Below are 27,782 nucleotides of genomic sequence, written 5' to 3'. Positions count from 1 at the left end.
CTGTCAGTTCCCTTGGATCCCACAAGTTCTGGCTCTAAAAGCTGACCCCTTATCCTCATGGCAGGATGATCCTTTTTCTGCCCTGGATATCCACCTGAGTGACCATCTCATGCAAGAAGGGATCCTGAAGATGCTGCGGGAGGACAAGAGGACCATTGTGCTGGTGACTCACAAGCTGCAGTACTTGCCCCACGCTGACTGGGTAAGGAACCTCTTCTCAGTTTTTCTGTGGAGGAGAAAACATGGCAGGAACATGTCTTGCTGCAAACAGTGCTTTCACTTCATCTCTCCACCAATAGTTCAGTGAGAAAATCTGTAACAAAGATCTTTTGAAAATCAGCCATATAGAGGAGCCATGATTTTGAGATTCCCATTTTGGAACACCTAAATACATTAGATTTTCATAAAGGTGCTACTTAATACTCTTATGAAAGCAGGCTACATTTAAAATATATTGAGTATCCCAAGACATTAGTTATATTGGAAAATTTTGGCTAATTTTTTGATCTCAAAACAGTGAAATGTTTGAGTAACATCTTTGCCTCTGCTGGGATGTTACTAGGAATTTTGTGCTATCTCAGGAAAAGGTGGATTTATGCAAGGTGGATATTGAGAGGTATGGAAATATAAGGAAAAAAAACTCAGTGCTTCCCTGTGGTTAGTACTGGTATGTAATGGATTAAGAACCTCTTTTCCCTTTGAGTGGACTTAAGATTTTAAGAAATGTATAGTATTTGATTGTTCTGTTAGGTTTCTTTTTTTATATCTTTACTTTAAAGGGAAAAAAAATTGCAGGTGTGCTTTCTATACCAGTTTGTAATTGGAAATGTCAAAGATGAAGAGGGAATTTTCGGGGGTTTGGATTCTTTTTTTTTTTTTAATTCATTGGTTCCCATTGGCCTTGCACTTATTTCTGCAGTTTTCCAGCCTCCCAGGTCTCCTGGCCCATGTTGATTGATGACTGCAGTTATACCTCCTAGCAGGACTTTTCTCTTTCACATCTTGCACAGGCTGTAGCAGCAGTTTCCTGGTCTCAAGAAATAATCATATTGCAGCTGCTTCCTGAGCTTCATGTTGGCTTGGTATAAAGTTGCAGATAGACATTCATCTTATTCTGATTGGGTTTTTGGTGGGCAGCAATTGTTATTTATGGTCTCTGCTGTGACCTTGTCCCTCAGTTGTTTGTTTACCTTTAGAGCTACCACTGTTCTCAACACAGTCCTGGTTTTCAAATTAGTGTCTCTTGGGATACATGAATTTTCTACCTTCTTCCCCTCCCTATGAGTCCATCTTAACTTCTTTTTTATTGTTATATATCTGCAATTTTTTTAAAGGCTATGTGTGCTTTGTGGTTCATCAGTGTAATTGTTTTAATTTAATTTGTGAATGTAAGACCCATTTCTACATGTTGGTGCTTTAGGAGATGTATGAAAATTGCTTTATTTTTGTTCTAGAAGTGTGATTTTTTTTTTTATTAATTAGACTGTTTCAAACAGTAGCACAGGAAGGATTTGTATGAACTTTATAATAAAAATTATTTGTTAAAAAATAGTTCATGTTTTTTCCCTAGGTGTAGATTTCATTAATCCTTAGCAATTCTTACCCAATGGAGTGAATAGGGATTATTCACTTTATTAAGGAATTCTAAATAAAAATATAGTTTTAAGTGTATGGTCCCTCTAAATCTTTTGAACAAAACCTTCAGAAGAACTCAAGGTCCAGCCTAGTTGCAGGTTTTCTGAATAAATTGATCACCAAAAGATCCTTATTTTCTTTATTTTTTTTTACCTTCTCTCTGGTTTAAATTCATAGCAATAATTGAAAGTAAATTCTTAGCAATACATGAAATAGTTTATTTCCCCACTCCCTGCCCATGAAAATTTCCGAGTTTCCAGGGAGAGAGAAAAATAAATAGTGCATTAACTCTTTGGTAATGATGGGGGTTTGCAATCTGCATGCCTCATTTTCCAGAGTGGTGGTAGTTACAGTGTGTGTAACGTGGTTACACTGACACAAGCTGCAGACTGCTCCCTGCAGACTTTGTCTTGCTTCGATATTCTTCTTTTCCAAACTGTGTCCACTATTTTATGCTTTTAAAGCTTTAGGAATTCAAATTGCCCATCTCTTCCTTATCAGTCCATGGTATCAGAGAAGGAGCCAGCATGCTCATATCTAATTGCCTGAATGAGGGCACAGTGTCTTGCTAAAAGCTTTTTCCTTTTAGGAGGTAAGAGAACTCTAAAATCTTATCTTGCTAATGACATGTATTTAGGAAGAGATCTGCTGACAGGGATCCCAGTCTTCTTTCTTAAAAGCAGCCTTTTCTGAAAACATGGAGTGCAGGAAGTTTCTGGGTTTTCAGTATCTTAAATGAAAGGGATGGAGCCAAGAGATAATGTCACTGTCTTTTTAGAAGACAGATTTGTTCGTGAAAATATTATTTATTTAAGAAAAGAGAAAATCCTGCCAAAGCACAGACACATAGCTTTAAAATAAATAGACATGCCTGGCTATTTATCTCACCACTTGTGTTTCTGACTCTTTAGATAATTGCAATGAAAGATGGTAACATCCAGAGAGAAGGAACACTCAAGGACATTCAGAAATCAGAGACTGAGCTCTTTGAACACTGGAAGACATTAATGAATCGACAAGACCAAGAGCTGGAGAAGGTTTTTGATGGGCAGGGCAATCAATATATGCAACAAAATGTTGTCTATTTTTTTTTTTTTTGCCTTAATTTGAAAAGTTTAACAAGAGTTGACATGCTGTGTGTGATGTCTAACTTAAAATGAATGTAGTATTAGTGCTACCATTATTATTTATCTCTTAAGATAAATTCCTTCATCTGGACATGTCATATTTCTTTGATACTGTTCTAATCCATTGATAGGAAGCCCTATCCATTCCTTGATAGGAAGCCCTAACAAAATATAGTCACCTAAGGAATATAAATATAGTCATTTTAGGAAAACCTTTGCTAATATTGACAGCTGGGTTTATAGGTATGCCTGAATTTACTCACTGCCTTGGGAGGAAGCTTTTAAGATATACCTAAATCAAGTTCCTTAAATGTTGAAGATGTTTTGTCTTTCCACTTATAGCACAAGAATGAGATATTAATCTTAGTTCTTATTAATTCGAGATAACTGTCCAAGTTAAAATCCCAGGAGGGTTGGGATTGACAAGCTGAAGTGAATGTTACATGTCTAATTTATGTCCTTTGGTTTTACACCAAAGACCTAGAAAAAAGAAAAAAGACCTAGAAAATCAATCACTTACGGCTGCGTGCTGTGAGATTCTCACTTCTATTTTTCATTGAATGGAAACAGTTTTATCACAAGTAGCAATTTTTTGGTATTAATTCTCTGGTTAAAAGCACATGAATTGTCCCTTTTTCAGGAAACAACTATTGAGGAAAACCCTGTTTTGGAAAGAACGAATCTCCGGAGGACGATGTATTCCCGGGAAGCATTACTGAAAGATGATGAAGAGGATGAAGGTAAAGGGCATCCTTTGAGCCCACTGCCAGTATTTTACTCTTTCACAGTTAAATTATATTAGAATGAATTAACACCCTTCAAACTGGCAAGAGATTAAAACTTTTTTCATGCGGGTTGTGATTTATAGGAGTGCTCGTTTCCATTGCTATGACCTCTGGACTGGAGTGGTTGCAAGCATTCACAAGTCATCTCTTCCTCCAGACTTTTGAGGTTTTTTCCTTATATGCAAATATGATTTAATAATGAGTGAAGTATTAAACAATATGCTGGGTGAACTTCACCTGTCAATAGCTAAACATATTTGCAATTGATTTTTATCCAGCTAGTCAGTGCTTTCCCATTGCAAAAACACGGTTGAAGAAATTGATCTCCAGGTGCTGAGGGTTTTTGCATCTTTTTGGTATGAATTACTATTAAATTGAGCAGGTTAATACATGCAGGCATGAGCAGGTGCTTTGACCTTAAAGCCACCCTTTATCCTGGTTTGTTGCTACCATTTGCCAGTCCCTTTATGTATGTCAGCATGGCTGTCCTTTTTTCTTGCACCTTGCAGAAGAAGTAACAGAGAGTGATGATGAAGACAACCTGTCTTCAGTGCTGCATCAGAGAGCCAAGATGCCCTGGAGAGCCTGTGGCAAGTACCTGAGTGCAGCAGGGATCCTCCTGCTGCCCCTGCTGCTCCTGTCCCAGCTGCTGAAGCACACAGTGATGGTGGCCATCGACTACTGCCTGGCCCTTTGGACTGAGCATGCCATTTCTATCAAGATCGAGCCCGAGACAAAAAACTGCTCCCAGTGCATGGTAGGAACTGCCTTGTTCACCTTCCTCTTGTGGTTTAACTGGGGGTGTTCTGCTGTCAACCTCTGCTCCAAGATTTGTATGCAGTGTGCTCTTTTTCTATTAAAGAGCCACTCCATACACAGCATACACAGCACAGCAAAATGAAGTTGTCTGGTGTGTTGTTCTCCTTTTGCTAGAGCTATTGTATTTTAGTCACCAAGCTGATATACCTAAACCTGGGTTTCTAAAGTAATTTTGATATCAGAGTTCTCTTTTGTTTTCCCTGCACTGTTGCATTCTCACAGCAACCTGGGCTTTTTATGGTGTTCCTTCATTTTAAATTTCTGATTTATCACTTATTTCCTGAAGATATTTTCCTCTCCAAAGGATAATAAATTATGATTTAAGATGGGTGAAAATCATGGAAAGTTTAATTTAGGGAGCAAAAATATATACTCTCACATTTTTTCACTTTTGTACTTGTGTGCTTGCCATAATATTTTAATTGCAATTTAAAATGAATATTTGTGTTCCTCTTTGTTTCTTAGGAATTTGACCATTCTCCATATTCAAAGGTTTTCAGCATTCTTTGCTGCCTTGGAATTGTATTATGCCTTGTCACATCAATAGCAGTGGAGTGGACTGGCTTGAAAGTCACCAAAAAGCTACACTCTTCTTTACTAAATAAAATTATTTTGGCTCCAATGAGGTACTTCTTTGATTGTAATAGAAGTTTTATTATAGTAATTTTGTCTTCTTTACTTCAAGACAGTCTCCTAAGTGCAGTTTTTACTAAGAAATTATTGTACATCGCATATTTTTTAAGATATCCATGATAAATCACCAAGTGTCAAGTTTCTGAGTAGTTTTTGAAAATGGTACCCAGGCTGCTTGTGTTCCTAGACACAAGTCAAATGCCTCTCCTGCCCAACTGTGACTTCAGAGATTTTCTTCCTTGCATGTTTAATTTCTCTTGGCAGTTTTTAATTAGGGAGAAATATCACAATTATTGATCAATACGTGATGCAGATAATTCATAGCATGCTTCATCATCTTAATCACTGGAAATATTTACTGTCAGGCAGTGATTGTGCAAGTCTAGGAAAGGTAATGAGCTTAGACAAGTGTCATTACAGACATCATTAGAGTATACTGGGATGTACTTTGTTCCAGCAGGAGCCTTGGTTGTCCTCCATAAGTTTTGGTTTGTTTTTTTTTCCTGTGCATGAAAGCAAATGTGTAGCTGGATACAAACTTGCAGCTCTAGGAAAAAAAAAACTTCTTATTTTTAAGCTAACTATATTTGACCCAAAAATCATGGAAAAATCACATACATTAAAAACCTCAAACTTTTTTTTAGATTTTTTTTCCAGGATAAAATTAGACTTCAAGTTCTGCATGAGTTATGGAACAGCTAATAGTTGCAGGACAATAATAGAGTGTGCATTTTGCATATCCAAATGTCTTTTAATATAGTATTCCAACAGTAGTTATTCTTGTTACAATTTTCTCTTCCCAGAAATATGCAATACTTTGCAATGTAACTTTTTTTATTTTTTCCTGAATTTAAGTGGCTTCAAATTAAAATCTGAAAGGATTTTTTCAAGTGTAATCATGTGATGTCCATGGCTTAGGCAGTAGAGGGAGCTGAGGACATGCTTGCAGTTGTAGGTTTCTAAGTGGCTGTAGGTTCATGCTTGTGCTTGTAAATTCAAGACATTTCCATTTCATTGGAAGGCCATAGGTGCCTGGGCAAAATGAGAAATTTTCCTATGGCTGTCAATTTATTTGCCTGTTACTGTGATATAGTACCTAGCTTAGTTAAGACAAAATAATAACACAAATCAATTCTAATTTCACTATTGTAAACTTTGCCATTCCTTGTACCATTTTAGGTTTTTTGAAACAACACCTCTGGGAAGTATATTAAACAGATTTTCAGCTGACTGCAATACCATTGACCAGGTACTGATTAAATCTTTTTGAGCTCTCAAATTATCTTATCTTAATCTGAAAAAGTAGGTTTTATTTATTACAGACTTATCTAGATGAAGCTTATGGATGAGCTATAATTTTGACTGTATCAGTTTGCATCGTGATTTTCTCAGTTCAGAATGAGCTCCTCATCTTACATGCACATTGAAAAAAACATTTATTTTGCTAAGATGTCCTGTATAGAAAAGGAAAGCAAAATAAGATCAATAGTGACATCCCTAAATTAGAGAGTATCTACTTTGTGAGTAAACACATTCATTTGAGGAAATGAAATGAGGAAAAAGCAAATGCTATTGCCTAGAATAGAAATGACTGAAATTCAAATTACTATTACTTACCCCAGACTGCACTGCCAGGATTTATGCAGATGCTAAAATCATCTACTGCATCCCATCTGTAATCCTCTGACATGAGGATTGTGCTCCACAATGCGGATGTGAAGCAGCCTCACAGAAATCCCTTCAGATGTTTCCAAAACCCAGTGGTAAATTCGAGAGCAGACCTGTATGCTTAAAATGCTCAAAAGGAATAAAATTTTTGCGGAAGCAGGAGAAAGGAAAAGGAAGTAGTGTTTTAAATTTGGCATGTTATGGAAGATGCTGTGTGCTTTTTTTCTTCTCTGCCCAGCACATCCCAGCTACCCTGGAGTGCTTGAGCCGTTCCACCTTGCTGTGTGTGTCTGCCCTTGCTGTGATCTCCTACGTCACGCCCATGTTCCTCATTGCCCTGCTGCCCCTGGCAATCATGTGCTACTTCATCCAGAAGTATTTCCGAGTGGCCTCCCGGTAAGGGCACACAGCATCACCACCCCACCACTGGGGACAGTTCCTGCAGCGCAGGAGTGAATTGCACAATTGCAGGGCAGGGGAACTTCGTGTTTAAATAAGGTCTGCAAGTGGGACAAATGCACTGCAGTGGAATTGTGTCCTTTTGCAAGGGCCTTTGTCGGCAGCTCTTCGAGCAGAACTTCTGGCATGAAGCAGACTCTGCGTGAGCAGGGTCTTTGTGCATGATTAAAGGTTTTTGGAGTTCACAGGACACAAAAATCCCCAGCTGGATTCTGTTCTCCCCTACGGGCTGTGTGCTGGGTGCCTGCAAGAAAATGTGGACAGGAAAACTGAAGTCTGCCTGCGCAGGTGAAAGTGGAAATATATGAAGTACAGGAGAGGCTGCAGAATGCAGCATAACTGAAGTGGTACTGCTAGCCATTAAGGATCCAGTGTGCACAAGCCTCCTCTCCTGTTCTGGGTGCCTTCTAGTTTTTAAAAATATGAAAATTTTAATTGTATCTGAGACCTTACTTTTTCTAAGATGATAGCTCCCCTCTTGTGAAATGTTTGCAGCAATGCAAAAACATGCATATTCCCTCATATATGCACAGATTGAGAGGGAATCTGCAACCAATTTACTTCCTGCTGGAAGAAATTGAGACTAAGTAGATTTCACCCTACAGGTGCTTTTTACTGATATGAGGACTAAATATGAGAAATTGCATTGAGAAATGCAACTTAATAATGAGTGCAGACTCTCATTTACTGAATTTATGAGGTACTGTTGGCTCAGTAGTTGTGCTGTTATCTGGGGGTGCACTTTGTCTTCTGCTTAACTTAACCTCCTATTTGCAGCATTCCATTAAATTGATGTTCAGTACAGAGACAGAATGGTGTTTAAATCAATAAAAAAATGAGTACAGGAAAAAGGAATGTAGGAGAAAGGAGTGAAGGAAGTGAAGGGAAAAGACCCCTTCAGAACTCCAGCAAGTTAAATGTTAAAAGAAAAATTCTGCTGGGGAATTCATTCCCCTGCAGCACTGCTTTGCAATCTGTCTGAACCTTATGTATATGACTATTGTGATGCTATTCCTTTTCACTCCGTGGGCCTGAGTCAAAAGAATAACTGCACAACAAGACTGTTTTTTTACAAAATTCTTTTCGTAACCCTCTCCAGGGACCTGCAGCAGCTGGATGACAGCACTCAGCTACCATTACTCTCCCATTTTTCAGAGACTGTTGAAGGTCTTACCACCATCCGAGCCTTCAGGTACAATTTTTTCTTAAGAAACATAGATATTCAAAAGTGAGGTAATATTATGTCTTAAACTGTTCTGTCTGGAAAGAGCCCTCACAACATGGGCAAGGGGGAATATCAAACACTGAAGAATTTTAATCATTTTTTATGTAGAGGAGTCCCTGTAAAAAGAACAAGCACATGTGGGTCACCTGTCCTGTGGTTGCTGTCCAGACACTTGCATGCAGCCTGAAAAAAAGAATTTGAGGGCAAATGTGATTTAAGAAGCTAAATTAGCCTGCAATTACCACAGTGTGTGGTGTTGCAGATGATGGGCTTGGACAGTTTCCATGGCAGAAGTAATATGTACCTACTTGGTACAGACTAATGTATGTCCATGTCCTGGGCAGATAAGCTGTGCATGCTGCTGACTTCAGAGGCTACAGTAGGACCCTGCACTGTTTGTCAGGTTGCTAGCTGAAAATGTGGGTGTCTACACTGATTTTGGAAAGACACAAGCTGGAGGCAAAGTGTTTCCTTGCCTGTTTTGGTTTGTTTTTCCATCCACATAAGCTCCCAGGAGGGCAGTCCAGGAATACCTGATAATGTGCCTGGGTTGTGTATGTGTGTTAGAAAACTGGCAGTCATGCTGATACCTCAGAGGTACCAATAAAAAACCACTGCTGAGTTTACTAGCTGCTTTCCCTGAACTAGGGCTATTCTTGTCTTTTCCCAAGTGACTTTTCACGGTCAACTTTTCCACTAGATTATCATATAGATGATGTCTACATATTTTGTCAGTTAATTATTACTGTTACCTTTCTATCCTTGAAACAGTAGGGTTTATTTATTCCTCCTAACCTATAATTGTAATTTTGTAGTAGAAGTAATGCACAAAGGTAACTTAAACAATTTTAAATAGGTTATAAATAGATCAAATAGAAAACAAAATTAACAGTTTATTATTTTTGGACTGAAGGTAGCTTACCCAAGAGTGGTAGAGCAGCTTAATGTTTTCCATTAATTACTATTATTGAATATTAATTAAGTGCCAACAATGTTCTATGGTTTGTAGTTATGACCATGTTCAATTTTCAGGAAAATCAATTTTTCTTTTAATTTCTGCTTTTCTCATTCCTATATCGTTTTACTTGATCAAGGGTATCTTTGAATCATTATGGCTGTATATTTTCTGGTCTTAATACAGAAAATAATATTCAATGCCATCTAGCTAATTTTTCAGTTTGTCAGAGCATTCCCTCTTGATTCTTCCTGTCACCTTAGAATTAATTCCTCTGTCAAAGAATTGTGTTTGGTGCCTCCTTTTTCTTAAATCCTGCAGTAAGTGACGTGTCTCTGACCCAGCCAGCCATGTGTATTCAGTGAGTTCTGTGTTCCATCTGTCTGCCAGCCTCCTGCCTCAGCTGCTAACCCAGTTATTTTTAGGGCTGTGTAGCTTTTCAGCTGCCTAACATATTAGCAGGAGTGGAGTTTAGACTTGCTAGCGTGAGCATCCCTAAAAATAACACTAACTCAGGAATTCATTCTGTTAGGAGGTGCCAGTTGTTCCTGAAGTGTCTTTACCCTTGGTTACTCCCCATCCTGGATTTATTCAGAATTCATATGGAAAGAAATGTACAAAAAAATCTGGGGGAGTTCAGAAAGACAGCTACTGCTGCACCTACAAAAACACCTTCAGCAGATGCCCTGGCCTGATTTATAGTTTATTTTGATACTTCAGATAGCATTTGTGTTAAACAATCAACAAAATGTAAATGTGAGGAATTCTGCAAAGACTTGACTTCTTTTTAAGAATATCTTAAAATACTCATAATCTGGAGACGCTTTGTGAAGAGAAATTCTGATATTTTTGCATAAATCCAGCAACTGTGGTAACTTTGCATCCCTGTTCCACGTGCATGTGCATGACTGACTCATGATGCATACCTCACATTCTCCGAGTATCTGCATCACACAATTCCTGGTGGTATGGAGCTAGGGATGGTAAATGTGGCCAGTTCAGCCACGTCTGTGTGCTGAGCCTTGAGGGCAGTGAGCCCTGAGGAAAGGAAGGGCTCCCTCGCCCTGACATGGTGGCACCAATGCCTGATTTGGAAACAGCCATTCTGCTGTGCAGCACACCAAGGTGCTCACAGCCAGCCCAGACCCTGGGCTGCACCCAGAGCCCTGTGGGCAGCAGGGCAGGGAGGGGGTCCTGCCCCTCTGCCCTGCTCAGAGCCCACCTGCAGCTGCATCAGCTCCGGGGGCCCAGCACAGGAAGGACAGGGACCTGCTGGAGCCAGTCCAGAGGAGCCACCAAGCTGATTAGAGATGAAGCACCTCTCCTTTGAGCAAAGGCTGGGTTTGTTCAGCCTGGAAAAGAGAATGCTTTAGAGTGACCTAATTGTGGCCTTCCAGTACCCAAAAAGAACTTGTAAGAAAGATGAGAGAGACTATTTACAAAGGTATGTAATGACAGGACAAAGGAAATGGCTTCAGACTGAAAAAGAGTAGATTTAGATTAGATGTTAGGGAAAAATCCTTTTTTGTGAGAACATTGAGGCACTGGCACAGGTTGCCCAGAGAAGCTGTGCATGCCCCATGTGTGTAAGGCCAGGTTGGATGGGGCTCTGAAGAACAACCTGATCTGCTGACAGATGTCCCTGCCCATGGACAGGGTTGGGATGAGATGATCTGTAAGGTCCCTTCCAAGCCAAGCTATCCCATTATTCCCCACTGCACACAGCAGACATGTCTTTTATGTCTTAGCTCATGGCTAAATTTTGTACAGCTGAATTATTTCTTTTCCTCAAAATCATAAACTTTTTATGTAAAATCATTACTGTGCTCAGAAGAAGGATTAAGTTACTCTGCAGTGAATGAGTCTGAAAGCTTTCTATAAGCCATGTACTTCATACATAGGCATTCTTCTATATCAGTATTAGGAGAGCTGAGTTTATAAATAATCAGTGCTTGTCACAGCCATAGTAGCTAAAGGATAAGGTAAAGTTTCAAAGTGGGAGATCAACTGTACTAAACTTGATCATGTAATAAAAAGGGGAAAAAGGCAAGATTTGGGTGCTTAAACTAAATTATCAGGCCTTTGAGCTTTATATCACTACCCTGGAAAAGACTTTTCAGGCTTGTGCATTATTAGCTCTAATTGTTGATACACTTGATTATTGACATCACTTTAATTTACAATTATGCAATTAAATATGCCCAGCTAAAAGGGGTGACTGGCTCACTTGAACACTTGCCAAGACCCCAGCAAGGAATCACCTCCCATACCTGCTTAATTCATGGCAGATTTCATTGGCACAGCTATTCAGATTAGTAGGTGCAAATTCACTATAAAAAACTGTAAACAGGATTATTTGTGATTAATGCTTTTTTGTACTGTGTTGTTTTATGTACTGTGCACTAATTCCTTCAGGGAAGAGAAACAGTTCTTTCCAAGATAATACTTTTTGTTGTGCCATGTTCTTGGACTTCCATTTTCTAAAGCACCCCATTCGTTTAATGATAAGACAAATACATTCATTTAATATGGGTGCTACTATAATGGGAAGTTCTTCAAGTTTATACTTTTAAAATTGTTGCCATTTCTAGGCACTATGGTAATATAAATTTTAAAACCTGAGCTTATATGATTCAGAAAAACTGAATTCTGCAGCATTAATGATTCTTTTCACAAGTACATGCACTTTTTTTTCTCATAGATATTTTAAATATTTTCAATTTAGATTTCTCTCTCTCTCTCAATTATCATGTTATAAAATACATTTATAAAATGCCCAGTAGGATCTGGAAGTCCTAGAGAATTTCAATACAATAGTCAATGCAATAATATCCATAAATTACTGCTAAAGATACTGCACAAATACACTTTGCCTGTGTCTAATACAAAACTACAAATGATGTCACTCTGAACTATGGATAGGCTGATTTATACCCTGTGCCAAGCTGTCCATAAGCACATACCTCAGAAATTAAATTTTACTTTGTATTTTTCTGAGACCCCAAGGCCTGACTCCTTTTTTTCTCATTTCCTCTTGCTTTTCTGCTTTCTTCCTTTCTTTTTTTATTCATTTTTTTTTTAGGTATGAAGCCAAATTCCGACAAAAACTTCTTGAATACACGGATTCCAACAACATTGCTTCCCTTTTCCTCACAGCAGCCAATCGCTGGCTGGAAGTTCGCATGGCAAGTACATTATTGTTATTATTATTATTGTTATTGTTATTCTTTTTGTTATTGTTATTAAATTTATACACAAGGAATTTTTTCCTTTGTTCCAAGTAATCTGATGAGGCATACAGCACTTTTCCAGACTCATCTCAAAAGCAAAAAACCTTTGCCTCTGTCTCTCTGACTATAATGAGCATATGCACAACCCATCCTGGACACTGAAAGGGGTATGAATTTCCCCATGGCCTGCAGCTGTTTTTCCAAGACAGGAATAGTTTTCATGGGTCACATTGGCTCCTCTGTGTGTAAAGAGTGGTCAGAGCTAGTTGAGCTGTGCCACCAGCCAGCGTGTCATTGTGGGACCATGTCAGTCAGTGTCAGCAGCTTCTGCCTCATGGCTTCCTAGGAACATTTCAGTTTGTGGTCATCTGAAGAACACCAGAGGTATTCAGTGGCTGGTTTTCTGCTCAGTGAAGTGGCCTGGCATGAGAAATAGTTTATTAAAAATAATTCTCTAAGAAGCAAGTCAAGGAATTTTATGTTGTGCAATGTTATATCACAATTTTAAGTGCAGGTGTACTAATGCTGTTCTGGTAACATGGGCTTCTTTTAGATGTGCTAAATGTATCTTAATTCATTTTTTATGTCACACTCTATAGCTTCATTTTGGACTCTTTCTTAACTGGCCCTTTTTGAAAATTTAATTCAGGTATTGAGTATAACTTGAATGCAATATTATTAACCCTATTATATGTTCAGGGCTAGACCACCTAAAGTCCCTAATTCTGATCAATGCCTATATCACTAAACAATTCAAACACAGACAAATGACTGTTACCCTCCTACAGCATTTGTTTTCTAGTTTGTTACACAATTTTACTCAAAGAATTGTCTGTGGGAAGTCAAATCACCAATGATTTAAATTAAAGCAGAAAAAGGCCCTTAAGGTAATAGATGCATGCTGTGCAAGAGGTTTGTTTGAGCAGTTGTGGATGGTAGGAACTCAGCAGCAACAGCAGAGTCTCCCAGCAGTTCATCATCAGCCACAGAAATGGGATACATAAGCATTTCCCTCCTATCCCAGGTAATATCAGCTACATGATTTCAGCCACCTCCATTACATGCTTAAGGTTTTGTGTAGACTTCCCCAGCACAGCCCTGCTAAAAGCATTAAAAATGGGCTCCTGGTAGTGTCTGGATGGAGTTCCATGGGGTTTTCTGCCTGTGTTTGGAAATTGTGCAATGGGTTTGTTATTTGGTGTGCAAAGTTATGAGAACGTTTTAATCCTTTGTAGACTTATAATGATGGAGCTTATTCATATTCCTTCAGGAGTACATTGGAGCATGTGTGGTACTCATAGCAGCTGTCACTTCTATTACCAGTTGCCTGTATAATAAAATCACTTCAGGACTTGTAGGCTTGGGACTAACCTATGCTCTTATGGTAAGAATCTCAGGATCCTTTCTGTCTCTCCCAAACATTTTTTTGTAATTCCTCAGGGCACAAAGATGAACAGGAAGATTGAAGGTGTCTGTACATCTATAGTGGGTACTGTAACATCATGGAAACCACGTGTTTACTTCAGTTCACATGTGATGGTTGACATATTTGAGTGTATGCTTTCTTCTGCTTTGAGATCAAATCTCATCAAGGTGTTAGTTCAAATATGTCAACAAGACATGGACAAGTTGCATCACAATTTTTTATATCGTCTTGCATTTTGAAGAATACATTTTCAGTGCATCAGTTGTAATTATTCCCTGGTATGTCATTCTAGATTGTCCAAACTTAAGTTACCAAAATTGTCTTTTCACCTGTCTTTATTGTTCCCCCACCCTCTTTTCTGTTGGTGTAGATCAGATCTCCAGAGTACCAAAGTAGCTGTGCACTGCAGATAGGAAACATAACCTTTAGTCGTTGTTGCCTCCCTGTTGGTGTTGTACCATCCAGTGCATTCACAACTTCCACTTACTGAGGCATTCCTGTGTAGGAAAATAAACTGCATGCTGGTCAAATGATGCAAACTACTAAAAATCTGGGATTCAGTTGTGTATTTGCTTTACATCAGGTGTCCAACTATCTGAATTGGATGGTTCGTAACCTGGCTGACATGGAGATCCAGCTGGGGGCAGTGAAAAGAATCAATGGCCTTCTCAAAACAGAAGCTGAAAATTACGAAGGGCTCCTTTGTAAGTGCAGTTTTGTGCAGCATGCAGAAAGAGCTTGCTGAAATTGTAATGACTTCGCAAAAATATAGTAAATCACCTAATGAACCAGCTAATTTATTATAAGAGGGTTGATGTTGGGGTTTTTTCCCCCTGTGCTTGTGGTACAGCTTCCTCACAGATTCCCCAGAACTGGCCAGACAGAGGGGAGATCCAAATCCAGAACCTCAGTGTTCGATATGACAGCAACCTGAAGCCAGTGCTAAAACATGTCAATGCCCACATCTCACCAGGACAAAAGGTAAAGAACTGCAGTGGTCCTCAGAAGCTCTGTAGGCTAGCACATCACATAAATCAGTTAAAACATGCCACAGAATGCTTTGATGATTAAATTACAGATTTTTTTTTTTCCCTCTCAAATATAGTGCACTGAAAAGGAGTCTGGGGGATTCTTAGCTTGGTGTATTGAGGCAAACACCCTCCTTCAGCATCCCAGTGCCCTCCTGTCTGCACACAGTGCCAAAAGAAGTGACAGTGAGCCCTTAGAGTGCTAGACCTGCTTTTCATCCTACTCACATGACTCGCTTGTCTTTCTTACCATCATTACCATTCTCCTATTGTTCCTGTTACAGGACTGATTTAATTTATCCTTAAATGCTCAGACCCCTAAAAGTCAAAAAGTGAACACAGCAATTCTGTAATGGCTGGTTCAGTTTGACTATCTGTCAGGAAGAGAAGATGATCATGTGAATCAGAACAGCACCTCCATCTGAAGTGTCAAGTACAGATGTTATCCATTTCCTGTATTTTCATTGCCTGATGTTCATCTGTTCTCTGTGTCACAGATTGGGATCTGCGGCCGAACAGGCAGTGGAAAATCCTCCTTCTCTCTTGCATTTTTCAGAATGGTTGACACCTTTGAGGGTAAGATAACCCTTCTGTGTGTCACTCAAGCTTAGCTCCTGAAGGTTCTTTGCTAGTCTTTTCCTTAACAGCAGCAGCTCTGAAGTGTGATTTTCAAATCTGCAGGGCACGCTCTCTGGCCCTGTTTAAAGCAGAAATCATCTGTCACCTCACAGCTGTGCCATTCATAAGCCAGGTCAATAAAAATCCTGCTTGATAGAAGCAAAAGTCCAGGAGTGACAGATGACAGCCTTTTGTGCAGTCAAACCACAACAGTAGGAGCAAAGCATAAAAGGGCAAGGTGTTCAAGTGTAATGAAGGATCTGTGCTCAAGGCACAGATGGGATCCACTAGGCCCAAAAAACTCAGTGCTTGGGGTTGCAGCTTGGCCTGCTGCCCTGGAATTTCCTGCCATATTTCCTGCTCTGTGTGCCACGTCCATATGCCTCACAGGGTGCATCTCAAAAAGATATCAGCCTGTTTCCCACCCACATCACCCACAGAGCCCCTATGCTGAGACAGTTGTACTCAGAGATAAGATTTCATAGTGCTCAATGGTAATTTGGCTTTCTGAAAGGCTTGTTGCCCCTGGTAATTAATCCCTGATTGAAGTAATGTCTGACCCTGTTGTTTGATAGATGTATACTAGTTAAGCAGTGTATCTAATCATTCCTAAGGTCCTTCAGGTCCACTCTGTACGCTTTCCAGCTGAGCTTAGTCTCAAGAAGGCTGTGCTGGCTTTTTAGTCAAAGCATGTTTCTGTAGTGAAGAAGGGGCTATGTGATACAAAGCCTGTCCCTGCTGTACTGCCTTTCAGCCTGGAAGTGAGCCATGTCTTTGCCAGCAGCTGTGTGGCACAATAAACACACTGTCCTCTTTCTTTTGAATAGGGAGGATTATCATTGATGGTATAGATATTGCAAAGCTGCCCTTACAGACACTGAGATCCAGGCTGTCAATCATCCTCCAAGATCCTATTTTATTCAGTGGAACAATCCGGTAAGTATTAAGCACCAGCAATAAATAAAAATCATGTAATTCTTTCTAAGTCATACAGTATGAATTACATGTTATAATTGTACTATATAATGACTTTTATACCAAGCTGCTCAGTTCCAGTCTCCCCAACTGGAATAGGGAGGATCACTGCCTTCTGTCTTTGCTTTTAACTCACCCCTGCCAGACTAACATTTCCCCATGCCTAGGCCTGCAAAGGACAGTGTTGGCAGAAGACATCCCATGCCTAGGAAGGAGGGAAAGCCAATATTTATTCCTCCAGAAATATGAGACGTAAAAAAAATGCAGACTAAAAAATTGCTATAAAGAGACAGAAAGGAAAAGAGCAACATGAAAAGTACTGTGATCCTGGGCTATTTTATCCTGGAGCCTCTATCTGTGCTTTTCCTGAACCATTTCATCTGCAGCACCAAAGACTTTAGCTCTTTCATTTTTGGTTTGTTTGGTTGGTTATTTTTCTTGTGTTCTCTTCCTACTTCTCTGAGAAGATGATGGAGTAGAAACAATGGCCAAAAGTTCCAGTGTCCAACAAATGCCTTTCCCTGTGTCTGTGCCATTTACCTTAGGAAGAAACAGTACAATCCTCAGTGCACAGTTACATCACATGCAGTTTTAGTTTCTATATAAATGATTAGAGTTCACTGAAAAGGATACAGGCTTCAGGATATGCCTGAATAGACCATGATTCGTTCACATCAGAAGATGATGTGATTGTATGCCTTTATTTTATGAATTAATCTATTAAAAATGCTTTTAGGTCAGCATCGACCCTTCACAACTCATACAGCAGGAGTAAAACATAAAATAGTGTCACGCACCATTGGATCTTTTATTGTCATTCTATATGCTAATGCAATACTATGTGAGATTCACATTTGTTGCTGTCACTTCTGAGCCACAGCAAGCTAAAATAATGTTCATCTGTTCATAATTCCAGGATTTTTTGAATTGCAGCAGAGTTGAATTTTGTAATGCACTGTGAAGCTTGATTATTCTGTTAACATTTCTATAGCAGTGAAGAACAAAGAGACATTGTATTTAAAAGGAGGGAGGGTGGAATTTTGGCCTTTGTTAAAATTGAATGTCAATTTAGACTGAATAGTCACATCTTTTTCTAGTAAAACATGAGAATTCTTTAGTTTATAAATAACAAAATAAATTCTAAAACCATAAAGATGGCCACAAAATAGGAAGCTTTTCTCTTTCTGCTCAACTGACAGTCAAGTTTTCATCTTAATCACATTGGCATAAACAGTGATCAAGTCTGGGAAATTCAGTGGATTTATATCAACGATAGATCAGAATCGGGCCCAGACCTTCAGTGTGTGATTCTGATTATCTGCAGGTTTGTTGCTAAGCACACTAAAAGAAGAAATCCATTGCAGCAGTTTGTGTTGACTGATGTTCTCATATTGCCCATGCTGCAGGTTTAACTTGGACCCTGAGAAGAAGTGCACTGACAGCATGCTCTGGGAAGCACTGGAAATAGCACAGCTCAAGCATGTGGTGAAGGCACTACCTGGGGGCCTAGGTAATGAGACTTCTTTTTGAGAATATTGTTTCCAGCATTCACAATATTCCTGTTTCACAATTATTTATTAGAAGGGTAGTTGATGAAGAACAAGCTTTTAAAGTTTGTGGAAGATGACAAAAAGTGCCTGCAGGCAAATGTCTTATATCTGTAACTCCTTTACCAACTGTACCTGATGGCAAGAATCCTCTTTCTTTTCAAATCAATGGTAAAATTATTTTATTTCAGTATGTCTGTTATGAAGCAATGAGGTTTATGGGTCTTGTGAGTTCAAATAAGTTGTCAACAAGTCTGGTGTTACCTAGAACACGTTCTAAAACCAAACAAAAACCACCAATAAACCCCCTTAAAATGGGAAGCTATACAGCCCCAGTATAAAGAAATTATGGATACTGGTTTGACTGGAGGTGCAGTGTCCTAGACTGCACATGTTTCAGAGAAACTCGCTCTTGAACAGCCTCAGCTGCTTTGATGTCTAACAGATCAAGAGGATATAGTGAGGGAAAAGTACTGGTTGTGTATTTAGAAATAAGCAGGTAAAAATGTGTCATCAGCAGTTGCAAGCCTAGGAAATACTACTTTACATTGAAAGGGAGACTCTGTTTTCCAAGCATATGGTCTGTTCTGACCTGACCTTCGTGACTTTGCTGTATCACTTCCAGATGCAATAGTCACGGAAGGGGGTGAAAACTTCAGCCAGGGCCAAAGACAGCTGTTCTGCCTGGCAAGAGCTTTTGTGAGGAAGACGAGCATCTTCATCATGGATGAAGCCACAGCATCTATTGACATGGCAACAGTGAGTTTGAAGTGCTTCTGATTTCTTTGCTTGATATGTGAAGTAAAAGGTGGAAAGCAATTCTGTCTATTCTGTAATATGCTTACACCATGTTTAGTTGCACACATATTTACAAGCCCAGGTAGTTGTGAGTCACTGCTAACAAATCTAAAGAGCTTTCAAACCATTTTACTAGGGATTGAATAGTTGTTCCAGAACTGATTGCATTAGGAAAACTAAGCATGTTATTTTAATTGCCAGTAGGAATTACTAAACAAAGCTGGTAAGGTCAGCTGGGATGATCAGTGAAGGGTAAATTGCAAAGTGACACGTTTTCCCAGGTAGTTGACAGGACAAGTTTGGAAGTTAGAAGGCTTGAAAGTAGAAGCAAGGAAATAAACACAGACACAGAAAAGACATACTGGATTATTGCATTAATTGCCTGGAATTTCTAGGCAGATGCTTAAGCACTCACTTAATAGTGCAATGACTGGGTTTTAGCCAAATAGAATAGTACCTTTTTTTCATCTGTTATGTTGTTATAGGAAATATTTCCATTTTCTTTCCACTGTAAGTAAAGAACATAATTGGAGAAACTTGTTAGAACAGCTACCATTTTTAGTTCAGTAAAATGTTAGTGTTTGAGCTTCAGCAAGGGAACCATAGTGGACACAGCCCAGTTAAAACACATTTTGAATTTTGATGCACTGAGGATAGAGTCCCTCCTTTGAAATACCTCTCTGAAGAACAGCTACTAACAAATGAAGGTATCTGTGCTCGTGACACTTCCAGGCAGTTTGGAATGCGACAACAGTCTCCTAAATAGCAAAGGATGAGTACTTGTTGAGTGAGAGCTATGTATGTTAAGGCCATCTTAAATATCATCTCCACTGTTAAATATGCCAGGTACAGCACAGTCCCTTGCTTGTCCCTGCCACCCCTTGGTGTTAGATGTCCCCATTGTGCTGGAACATTCCTGGGCTTGCAGTGGGGTGAAGGACACGCCACGGAGGCGCCAGCATAGGCAGCCTTGCAGCACCCAAAATCCACCTTGGACTTCCCCAGTGTCAAACTGAGGCCAGGACAGCAGGAATCTGGGGCCAGAGCACAGCTCTGGTGTCTGCTGAACCCCAGAGGCAATGGCAGGAGACACCAGGCTCTGGCTTAGTTCAGCTAATTTTTCACTTCTGCAATGGATGATAAATAACAGCATGGAATAGTCAGTGGTTACTTACTGAAACCTTCTTAGTGTCTATCTCTATCATGTTTGAAAGGCACCAAATGTTTTTCCTTCCCCAGGAGAACATTCTCCAGAAGGTGGTCATGACTGCGTTTGCTGACCGGACTGTGGTTACAATAGCAGTAAGTACAGTCCCTGCTGCCATCCTAATGCAAACAAGGATCTGAAATGCCCCATTAGTCACTTCTTCTCAGTGGTAATAAATGTGTTAATTAGGCCAGTCATCTTTTTCTTTGTTTAAGAGGTGTTTAAATGTAAGCTTTCTTTTCCTTTTTAAAATTTCTTACTTAAATTCATAAGAGTGGATTCTTAAATGTGTTGCATGATGCTAAGTCAAATTACCTGTACACAACCTAAGTATGTTCTCTATCTTCTGTTTCCCATTTTAAGCTAATTTAAAATGCCATATACTTTACTGCAAAATATAAATTTCATCAAGCTAAAATAATAATTTAGCTAAGGACAAGTACACATTTCAGGGAGGTGAAATGAAGTCAGTATGCTTCTTAACATTTGAAAATTCAACATAAGAAATCTGTGCTCAGGAATCTCTGAGCATCATTTATTTTCACCTAGCAAATATATAAAAGATCTGATTTATCTTATGGTATCCATCCAGTGTATCATTATAAAAAAGCAAAGGAATCATAACCATGGCATTTCCTGATTTCTCTCCATTAAAATTCAGGTTTGCACTGTATTCTGCATTTATGTATCTTTTGCAGTTTGTCTGGGGACAGGCTGAAAAAGCTTTATTATTCTTTTACTCTCTTATAGAGTTTTAAACTGCATAGTTCAAACAAACAACATCTTGGAATAAACTTATTTTGAATATCTTTATTTACTTCCAATTATAAATGAGGTTTACAGCAGGTGGGTTTGTATTCAAAGCATTCTGTAGTAGAAACATAACACAGGAGGTTTGTAGGATGGGTAGTGGTTCTGGGGGTGTGGGGGGTTTTTTGGGTATTTTTTGTTTTGTTGTTTTGTTTGTTTGCTTGTGTTGTTGATTTTCAGGTGTGGTTTTGTTTTGTCTTGGTTTTCATGGCTTTTTTTTTCCCTAAGTTCTGCTTAGGAAGAATAGGAATAGTAGGAGTTATAGTACTGTCTCTCTATTATCTTCTATGTTACTCACAATTACCAGAGTGGCAGCACTGATTGTGTTACACAGAAAGAGATCAGATAAGGGCAGCAAATTCAACTGGAATGTGATATTTCAGTTCCCTGCCCCTGTCTGTGGATTGGATAAATGTTGTAGAAACTGTAGAAGATATGAGATTCGTAGATGCCATCAGTGATTGTTTTATGGAAAACCTGGCTAGGAAAGCCAGAGAAGGAAATAAAAGAGTTGTTTTGATACTGAGGATGCTCAAAACTAGATTAGGGACCATATGGGTGAAGAGCAACTGTGTAACAGCAACCATCTATTCTGAGATTAAATATCCCTGCAGGAGTGATGCAGATCCAAAAATCTCATGCAGTTACAGTTAACATGAAAAAGTGGAATTCTGTCAATATGAAGAGGCTTGCAAAAAACTAAACCCAGAAATAAATAGTAGGGGAAAAAAGAAAAGCTAAAAACAGCAGCAAAGGAAATTGAATCTGACAGGGATTATGGAAATTACTGAAGTGTTTTATTTAAAAAGAAGATGGAAACAATGCATGCTATTTATTTAAGTAATGCTTGAGTTAGGATAGAAAAAATGTGTTATCGATAAAGAAATTAAAAAAATTATTAGAAACAAGGAGGCTGAACTCAAAGTCCGTAGTTCACACATACCTTGAATATTGTGTGCAGTTCCAGTCTCCTTATGCCCAGAACAACATATTACAACTGAAAAATGCTGAGAAGCACAGGATGATTTTGGAGGTGTTGGATTTGCTCCTGTAAGGGAGCAGCTGAGCAGGTTGGGGCTCTTCTGTGTGGCAGAAGGACCATGGAAGGACAAGAGAGAGGTCTAGAAAAGTCATAGGCAAGGAGCACCAGGTGAAACTCTGAGCAACACGGCCCAGAGTACACAGAAGAGGGAGAACTTGTTCATATAGTGGGGAGGAAGTATGGAAAAATCTTTTCCAAAGGAGATGGATGCAAAATGATTGTGAAAGCTCAAGAGAAGACATGACCCAAGTCTTGTAAAACTGACTAGGTCAGCTTTCTAAATAGACAAACTACACCAAGCTCAGGAACCACACCAGACCCAGTTGCAATCCAGGACTGGGAGAATTCCCAACTTCCCACAGGCAGTTCCACACTCAGTTGCCCAGTTCCTCCTCTGCCTGGCTGCCTTCTTGTGGCTGCACATGGGAGCAGGACTCTGGGCTGGGGACATTCTAAAGGGAACTTGTAGCACTCCTCACACTCAAGTACCTGTGTATTTTTTAGGTACTTGAGTATCCACCTGGCTCTTGGTCTGTATATTTATCTGCAGTATTTACACAGAAATTAGGATGAAAAGTAGGATAAGTAGCCTTAATCACACTTGAACTGGATAGGAAAATTAATTTGTGGAAGTCTGTCTTATCCTGAAATATATTAAATAGAGAGATGCACTGACCTGGCATTTTGTTTGTTTTTCAGCACCGTGTGCACACGATCCTCAATTCAGATTTGGTTATTGTAATGAAGAGAGGGGTTATTTTGGAATATGACAAGCCTGAGGTTCTGCTAGAACAAGAAGACAGTGTCTTTGCTTCTTTTGTACAAGCAGATAAGTAATAAAAATAAAGCATTTTAGAATACAATTTTATTATTTTCTAAAAATGTAAAATACCTGTAAATAAATATTATTTCGTAATAAATTGAGCTATTCCTTTTTTAATAAAATGAGCCATTTTTTTCCATCCAAAGCATTAATGAATTATCTGTGTACTTGACTTTTTGGTATACTACTACTTTTCTTTTTATTTGCTGCCAAAGAATCATGAAATATAGTTGAAAAATACTATGTGAGTGAACTACAACAGGATACATATCAAACAAATATAACCAGCATGAAGTTTTTATGTAACTCTCAACCCCCCATCATTTACTAATATGTTATTTTTTATATGTCATAGCCCTACTGTAGATAATGTTCATGACTGACTAAATGCAGAAGGAAAAGTTATATACCAAAGGTATCTCTCAAAAGCTTGTATCTCTTTCAATCAAATGACTTTGTAAAGCTTTAATATCTAAATATAAAATCTCTATACAATATTTTTAATTCTGTGGTTTATTGATAATGCCCAAGTTGTGCCTTAGACTCTCCTTTAATACTGTCTAGAAATGAATCACAATCTGATTCCATCTTCCTGCCCACTGAATACTATTAGACTGATTCCAAGCAGGATGGAGGCAAACTCCCTCCCAAACTGTGAAGAAGCTGAGAGGAGGCAGGCTGTGATAAAGTATCAGTGTTTAATGTACACTGTTTCCAGACCAGTGCAGATGTACCAATTCATCTGGAAATTATCCCTCCAAGTCTGGTAAATAAACAGCATTAAACCTTTCACTGCAGCTCAGGGCCATGAGAGCTTGATTCATCATCTCCTAGTTTCACATATTTCACCCACTGTCATGCTGTCTCTAGATTTACTGTGACCTTCACCAATAAATTATGTACACTTCAGATGACTTTTAGCCACTGAAATTATCCTAATTCAGCTAGAAAGCTACTTATCCCTGCCCTGTGGCAGCCACTCCAGGACTTTTTCATTAATAGAGGGTTAGAATGTCAGTAACTCAATGGAAGGCTACAATGAGTTTTTCACTTATTCTTTTTACACCAAGTTTACCTTTAAATCCATTTTTTGTTGTTGTTGTTGTTGTTTCCCCTATTTGAAGGACTTCTACTCCTTAGGGAGAGCTCTTTATCTTTTGGGATTTTTTTTTCCCTCTCTTTAGCCTGCTCAATTAGTTTGGAACCTGTTTTTAAAAGTATTGTTTTCTAGAAAAAGACACCTTAGCGTTTTCATGGGCTATGTGATATTTTAAGGCATTACTTCTAGCACTGCAGCAGAGAGCCAGGTAAAACGAAGAACTGTTGTTGCCATTTGTGTTACCAGTTCCAGAGCAGAGTATTTGCAGCACATCCCTGCTGTTTTTTGGGCAGGTAAGTGGCACCGGAGGAGAGTGTAGAATGAAAAGTCAGGAGGTAGGATGTGGTTATGCAGATGTAAGGCATGAGCTCTGTCATTGCCTACTACCCTTTGAGAGAGAAAAAGGGCAGTTGGCAGCTTTCTCCTCCTCCAGGGAATTGTTTGCTGGGCAGTGTCCAGGAAAGAATGGCTGCAGAACTATTGGTGTGTTTTCACCCTGGAGTACCAGGCTTTCATTAGGGCTGAGAGAGAAGTGGGAGCAGAAGGGCACAGAGCAGGTTTCTGCCACAGCTCCTGGCCATGCTGTCTCCGGGCTTCCCATTACTGATCTAAGGCAGGATCTCATCCTGTAAAGGCTTAGGAAAGCACCACTCTGCAGCACTCCTCAAACTCACACTGCAGAGGCTCTGCAGCCATCTGTGGAAGCTCTTAGAGATTCTAATGGCAAAGGAAGAGAGGCAGAGAAGTGAGGTTCCATGTGCTTTTAATGAAGTGTCTGGGATTTGACACTACAATTTGGGCTTGCTCCTATTCCACAAGCTTCTGACAGACTCACCCAGAAGGGAATGCAGGGAGGAAAGGACAGCATATTGCTAAAGAGGCTGTACTTTATCCTGCATCATTAAGAAATTAGAACTCAAAAGTGCAAGTGTCATAAATTTCCATTTTAAATGGGGCTTGTATTTCCCAAAGTGGCATTGCAGGAGAGTAGGGTGAGTTCATTCATATCCAACCATTACCAATTTTTAATGGTACAACGCTGCTGAGTCAGTGTCTGTGAACAGGGAGGCTCTTGGCTGCCACTGGGACAGGACACTTCCTCTGCACTTTTCAGCTGGTCTTGTTTATGTGGGGCCAGGGAGTTCCTGCTCCCTAACTCCAAAGGATTAAGAGGCTCACCAGTGACCAGAAGCAGTTCCCAAGAACATTATTCTGTGGTGTGAGGCTCACTGACATTACCTGAGTCAACAGACCTCGTTGCCATGAGCTGGGCAGCCCAGGAGTCACTGTAAACCAGGCTCACAAATGTGTTTGTATGGCAGTGAGGCATCACTAAGCAAAGGGCTGTACTGCAAGCCAAGGCCAGGTTTCAGTTTTCCTGAGGGACAGGACTTGTCTCAGTCCCAAAGGTGTTAGGGGATGGGCTGCCCAGGGAGCTGCAAACAGAGGGGGTTTTGTTGCTTTGTATATATGCCTCCACTATACAAAAAACTTTATAGGGTTTATTCCCTTGTCTTAGTGTGGCCAGGAAAGACAGCATGGCTGCTGCTTCATCAGTCCTCTTCTCAGCTCTCTCATACCTCCCCTTGTGGCTTTGCATAACCAACTCCGATCTCTTTTCTTCTGTTTCCCTACTGGCACTGCAAGGTGATTTATGAGGCTTAATTTCTGTCAGACTAACACTGTATAGCCTCTGAAGCTTTACTCAGCTTCTAAAGGCAGAGTAATAACATGGTAACAACTAAATTTTGACATTTATAATATTTTTTTTGATAGCCATCAAAATTAGAAGAAATGGGGGGGGGGGGAGTTTTGAAGTGTAAAAACTATTTTGTGGGTGGAAGAACTTACCCCTCATGATTCAATACTACAGAGTGGGATTGTTCATTCCTGCGAGCCCAATTTTTTTCAGCAGCTCTTAAATATGTTGGCTCACTCAAAAGATCCATCACTTTTTTCTTTTAAGTATCTGTCACTTGATCCATAAAGACAGCTCTAGAAATTCTTCAGCAGAAGCTTTGCTCTCCCATCTCAGCCCCTAAGTGCTCAGAGATGAAGGAAAAGAAGCAGCACATGACAATCCCATTGCAGAAGTGGAAAGGAGGAAGCACTGCTCTAGAGAGTTCAGGATTCCTAAAAGCAGCATGGTGAGTGTGTTCATAAATCCCTGGGTCGTTCCTACCACCACACCGTGCAGCAATTCCCTCATTCTCTAAAACCTCTCCCCCACCACAGGTTTTTATCCCTTCCACATTTATGGAAGTACCGCCCTCTGGAGGAAAAGGTACAGAATAAAAACCACGCTTAGAAAATAGTCAGGAAAAACGGCACAAAAGTCAGGACTGCCTCTTGTATCCCTATGTCCATGTCTGTAAAGGTGTACAATGCTGCCCATGAGTTGCCTGGTGTTGTACTGCCTGTTAATGCTCACTGCAAAATCCTGGAAGTAGGGCCTGCCATCAGCTGCAGAACTACACATCTGACAAATAAAACTTCAACTTACTTCATCTTTTTGGGTTACAGGTTTCCTTCTTTTTTTCATGTTTAGAAAGAAAACTGTTGGTTTCTTAAAAAAAAAAAAAAACACTTTTTTTTTTAAATGACACTGTCATATAAATCATGTTGTTAACAAACTAAAAGTGTAGATGGAAGTGACATTCACACCAACTAAAGTGTAGATGGAAGTGACATTCACACCAAGGACACAAAAAGAGTCTAGGAGACAAAGGGATGCAGAGAAAGGGGGAACACCCTTGGCTAAGCTCAGTGGCCTGGCAGCCACATGCCAGGGCACCTTGTTGCTATTCTAGCTTTATTTATCAAAGCAGCAAGAAAGATGAACCAGATTGGGAAACTGACTCTTCCAAAAGGAATCGATGTGTGCAAGAACATACCACCATTCATACATAAAAAGTACAAATAGTCCAAAGTAACAGTAAACAATTGATTACAAGACTTATAGCAGCTGCTCAGAGATCTCAGGGTGATTACTTCAACCTACTATTCCAAAATCCCTAGGTGGGCTGCTTTAAGTAGCTGTAGGTGGTGAAAGTTAATTTCAGCCTCAACTGGCTGATTCCCAGACATCAACTGGACAATTGCCTTGCCCAGGGAATCAGTGCCAAGAGCTGTTTACACTGTGTACCAAAGCACTTAGAGCCAAAACTAAAGGGAAAGTCCATGGACATGTGTAGTGCAATTGGAAAATAATCACAAATCCATTGGTACTAAAGAAAAAACTCCTACCCAGAATATCCTGGGATGCTGTAGAAACTCCCCAATGCTGGTATCTAAACTGAAATAAAAACAAAATATTGAAACCAGAGGAAATCAACACATCAATGGGAATATTGCTGTTTATACAGCAGCAAAACCACATCAGAATGTTTTTACATAATGCATCTTGTCAGGAAGACACATCCTTATAGGCATGCCCATGTATGTATTTATACCCACAGAGACATCCCAGTGTCCCAAACAGGTTTTAGCTTTCTGCCTCCATTTTTTGCCTCTTCCAAGGCTTTTGATGCCTGTCTGGAAGTTCATGTCACTGGGGATTAATCCTTTGTGGCCAGATTTTTTTTTTTTTTTTTTTTTTTTTTTTTTTTTTTTGCAACTTTTGCTGCTGTTTGGACTGTAGACATTTTCCTGAGAAGCCACAGCTCACATCACTTCACAGTCTCTTCTCTGCAGGAAAAAGAAAAAATAAATTAAAAAAAAATTTCAAACCCACCTTGTTTATTTTAAATAACTGGTGAAATTTTCAGTGGGATTGAACCCCTTTAGTTCCAGGTCTCTGATTAGCCATTACATCCTTGGATTCAGTTTCTTCAAGCTTTCCTACCACTGCCTGCCGATTTATCAGACGAATGC

The 27,782-nt window shown here is 39.5% G+C and overlaps 1 protein-coding gene and 1 long non-coding RNA gene across 4 annotated transcripts in view; one reads left to right on the top strand and one right to left on the bottom strand.

Moving 5' to 3' along the window:
• Window positions 1-22,955, top strand: part of ABCC8 (ATP binding cassette subfamily C member 8) — a 73,688-nt gene extending 50,733 nt beyond the window's left edge. For all 3 annotated transcript variants that reach the window (XM_021525621.3, XM_021525620.3, XM_085580139.1), the window contains exons 22-39: window positions 65-202; window positions 2,547-2,672; window positions 3,403-3,502; window positions 4,057-4,304; window positions 4,832-4,992; window positions 6,179-6,248; window positions 6,906-7,063; window positions 8,226-8,318; window positions 12,389-12,491; window positions 13,807-13,920; window positions 14,546-14,666; window positions 14,813-14,943; window positions 15,488-15,566; window positions 16,436-16,544; window positions 17,990-18,093; window positions 18,756-18,889; window positions 20,168-20,230; window positions 22,687-22,955. In XM_021525621.3, coding sequence (XP_021381296.1) covers window positions 65-202; window positions 2,547-2,672; window positions 3,403-3,502; window positions 4,057-4,304; window positions 4,832-4,992; window positions 6,179-6,248; window positions 6,906-7,063; window positions 8,226-8,318; window positions 12,389-12,491; window positions 13,807-13,920; window positions 14,546-14,666; window positions 14,813-14,943; window positions 15,488-15,566; window positions 16,436-16,544; window positions 17,990-18,093; window positions 18,756-18,889; window positions 20,168-20,230; window positions 22,687-22,824 — 2,190 coding nt within the window. In that variant the 3' untranslated portion in view covers window positions 22,825-22,955. The remainder of the gene's footprint in view (window positions 1-64; window positions 203-2,546; window positions 2,673-3,402; window positions 3,503-4,056; window positions 4,305-4,831; window positions 4,993-6,178; window positions 6,249-6,905; window positions 7,064-8,225; window positions 8,319-12,388; window positions 12,492-13,806; window positions 13,921-14,545; window positions 14,667-14,812; window positions 14,944-15,487; window positions 15,567-16,435; window positions 16,545-17,989; window positions 18,094-18,755; window positions 18,890-20,167; window positions 20,231-22,686) is intronic.
• Window positions 132-27,782, bottom strand: LOC110468060 (uncharacterized). Its single transcript, XR_002464986.4, has 3 exons — window positions 27,643-27,782; window positions 27,156-27,204; window positions 132-226 (listed from the first exon to the last, which is right to left on the bottom strand). It is a non-coding gene; the product is annotated as an uncharacterized LOC110468060 (long non-coding RNA).

This window comes from Lonchura striata, chromosome 5 (genome assembly GCF_050655825.1).
Source record: "Lonchura striata isolate lonStrDom1 chromosome 5, ASM5065582v1, whole genome shotgun sequence".
NCBI classification, from domain to species: Eukaryota; Metazoa; Chordata; class Aves; order Passeriformes; family Estrildidae; genus Lonchura; species Lonchura striata.
Note: the sequence above shows the minus strand (reverse complement) of the source record. Positions and strands in the feature narration are given on the sequence as shown.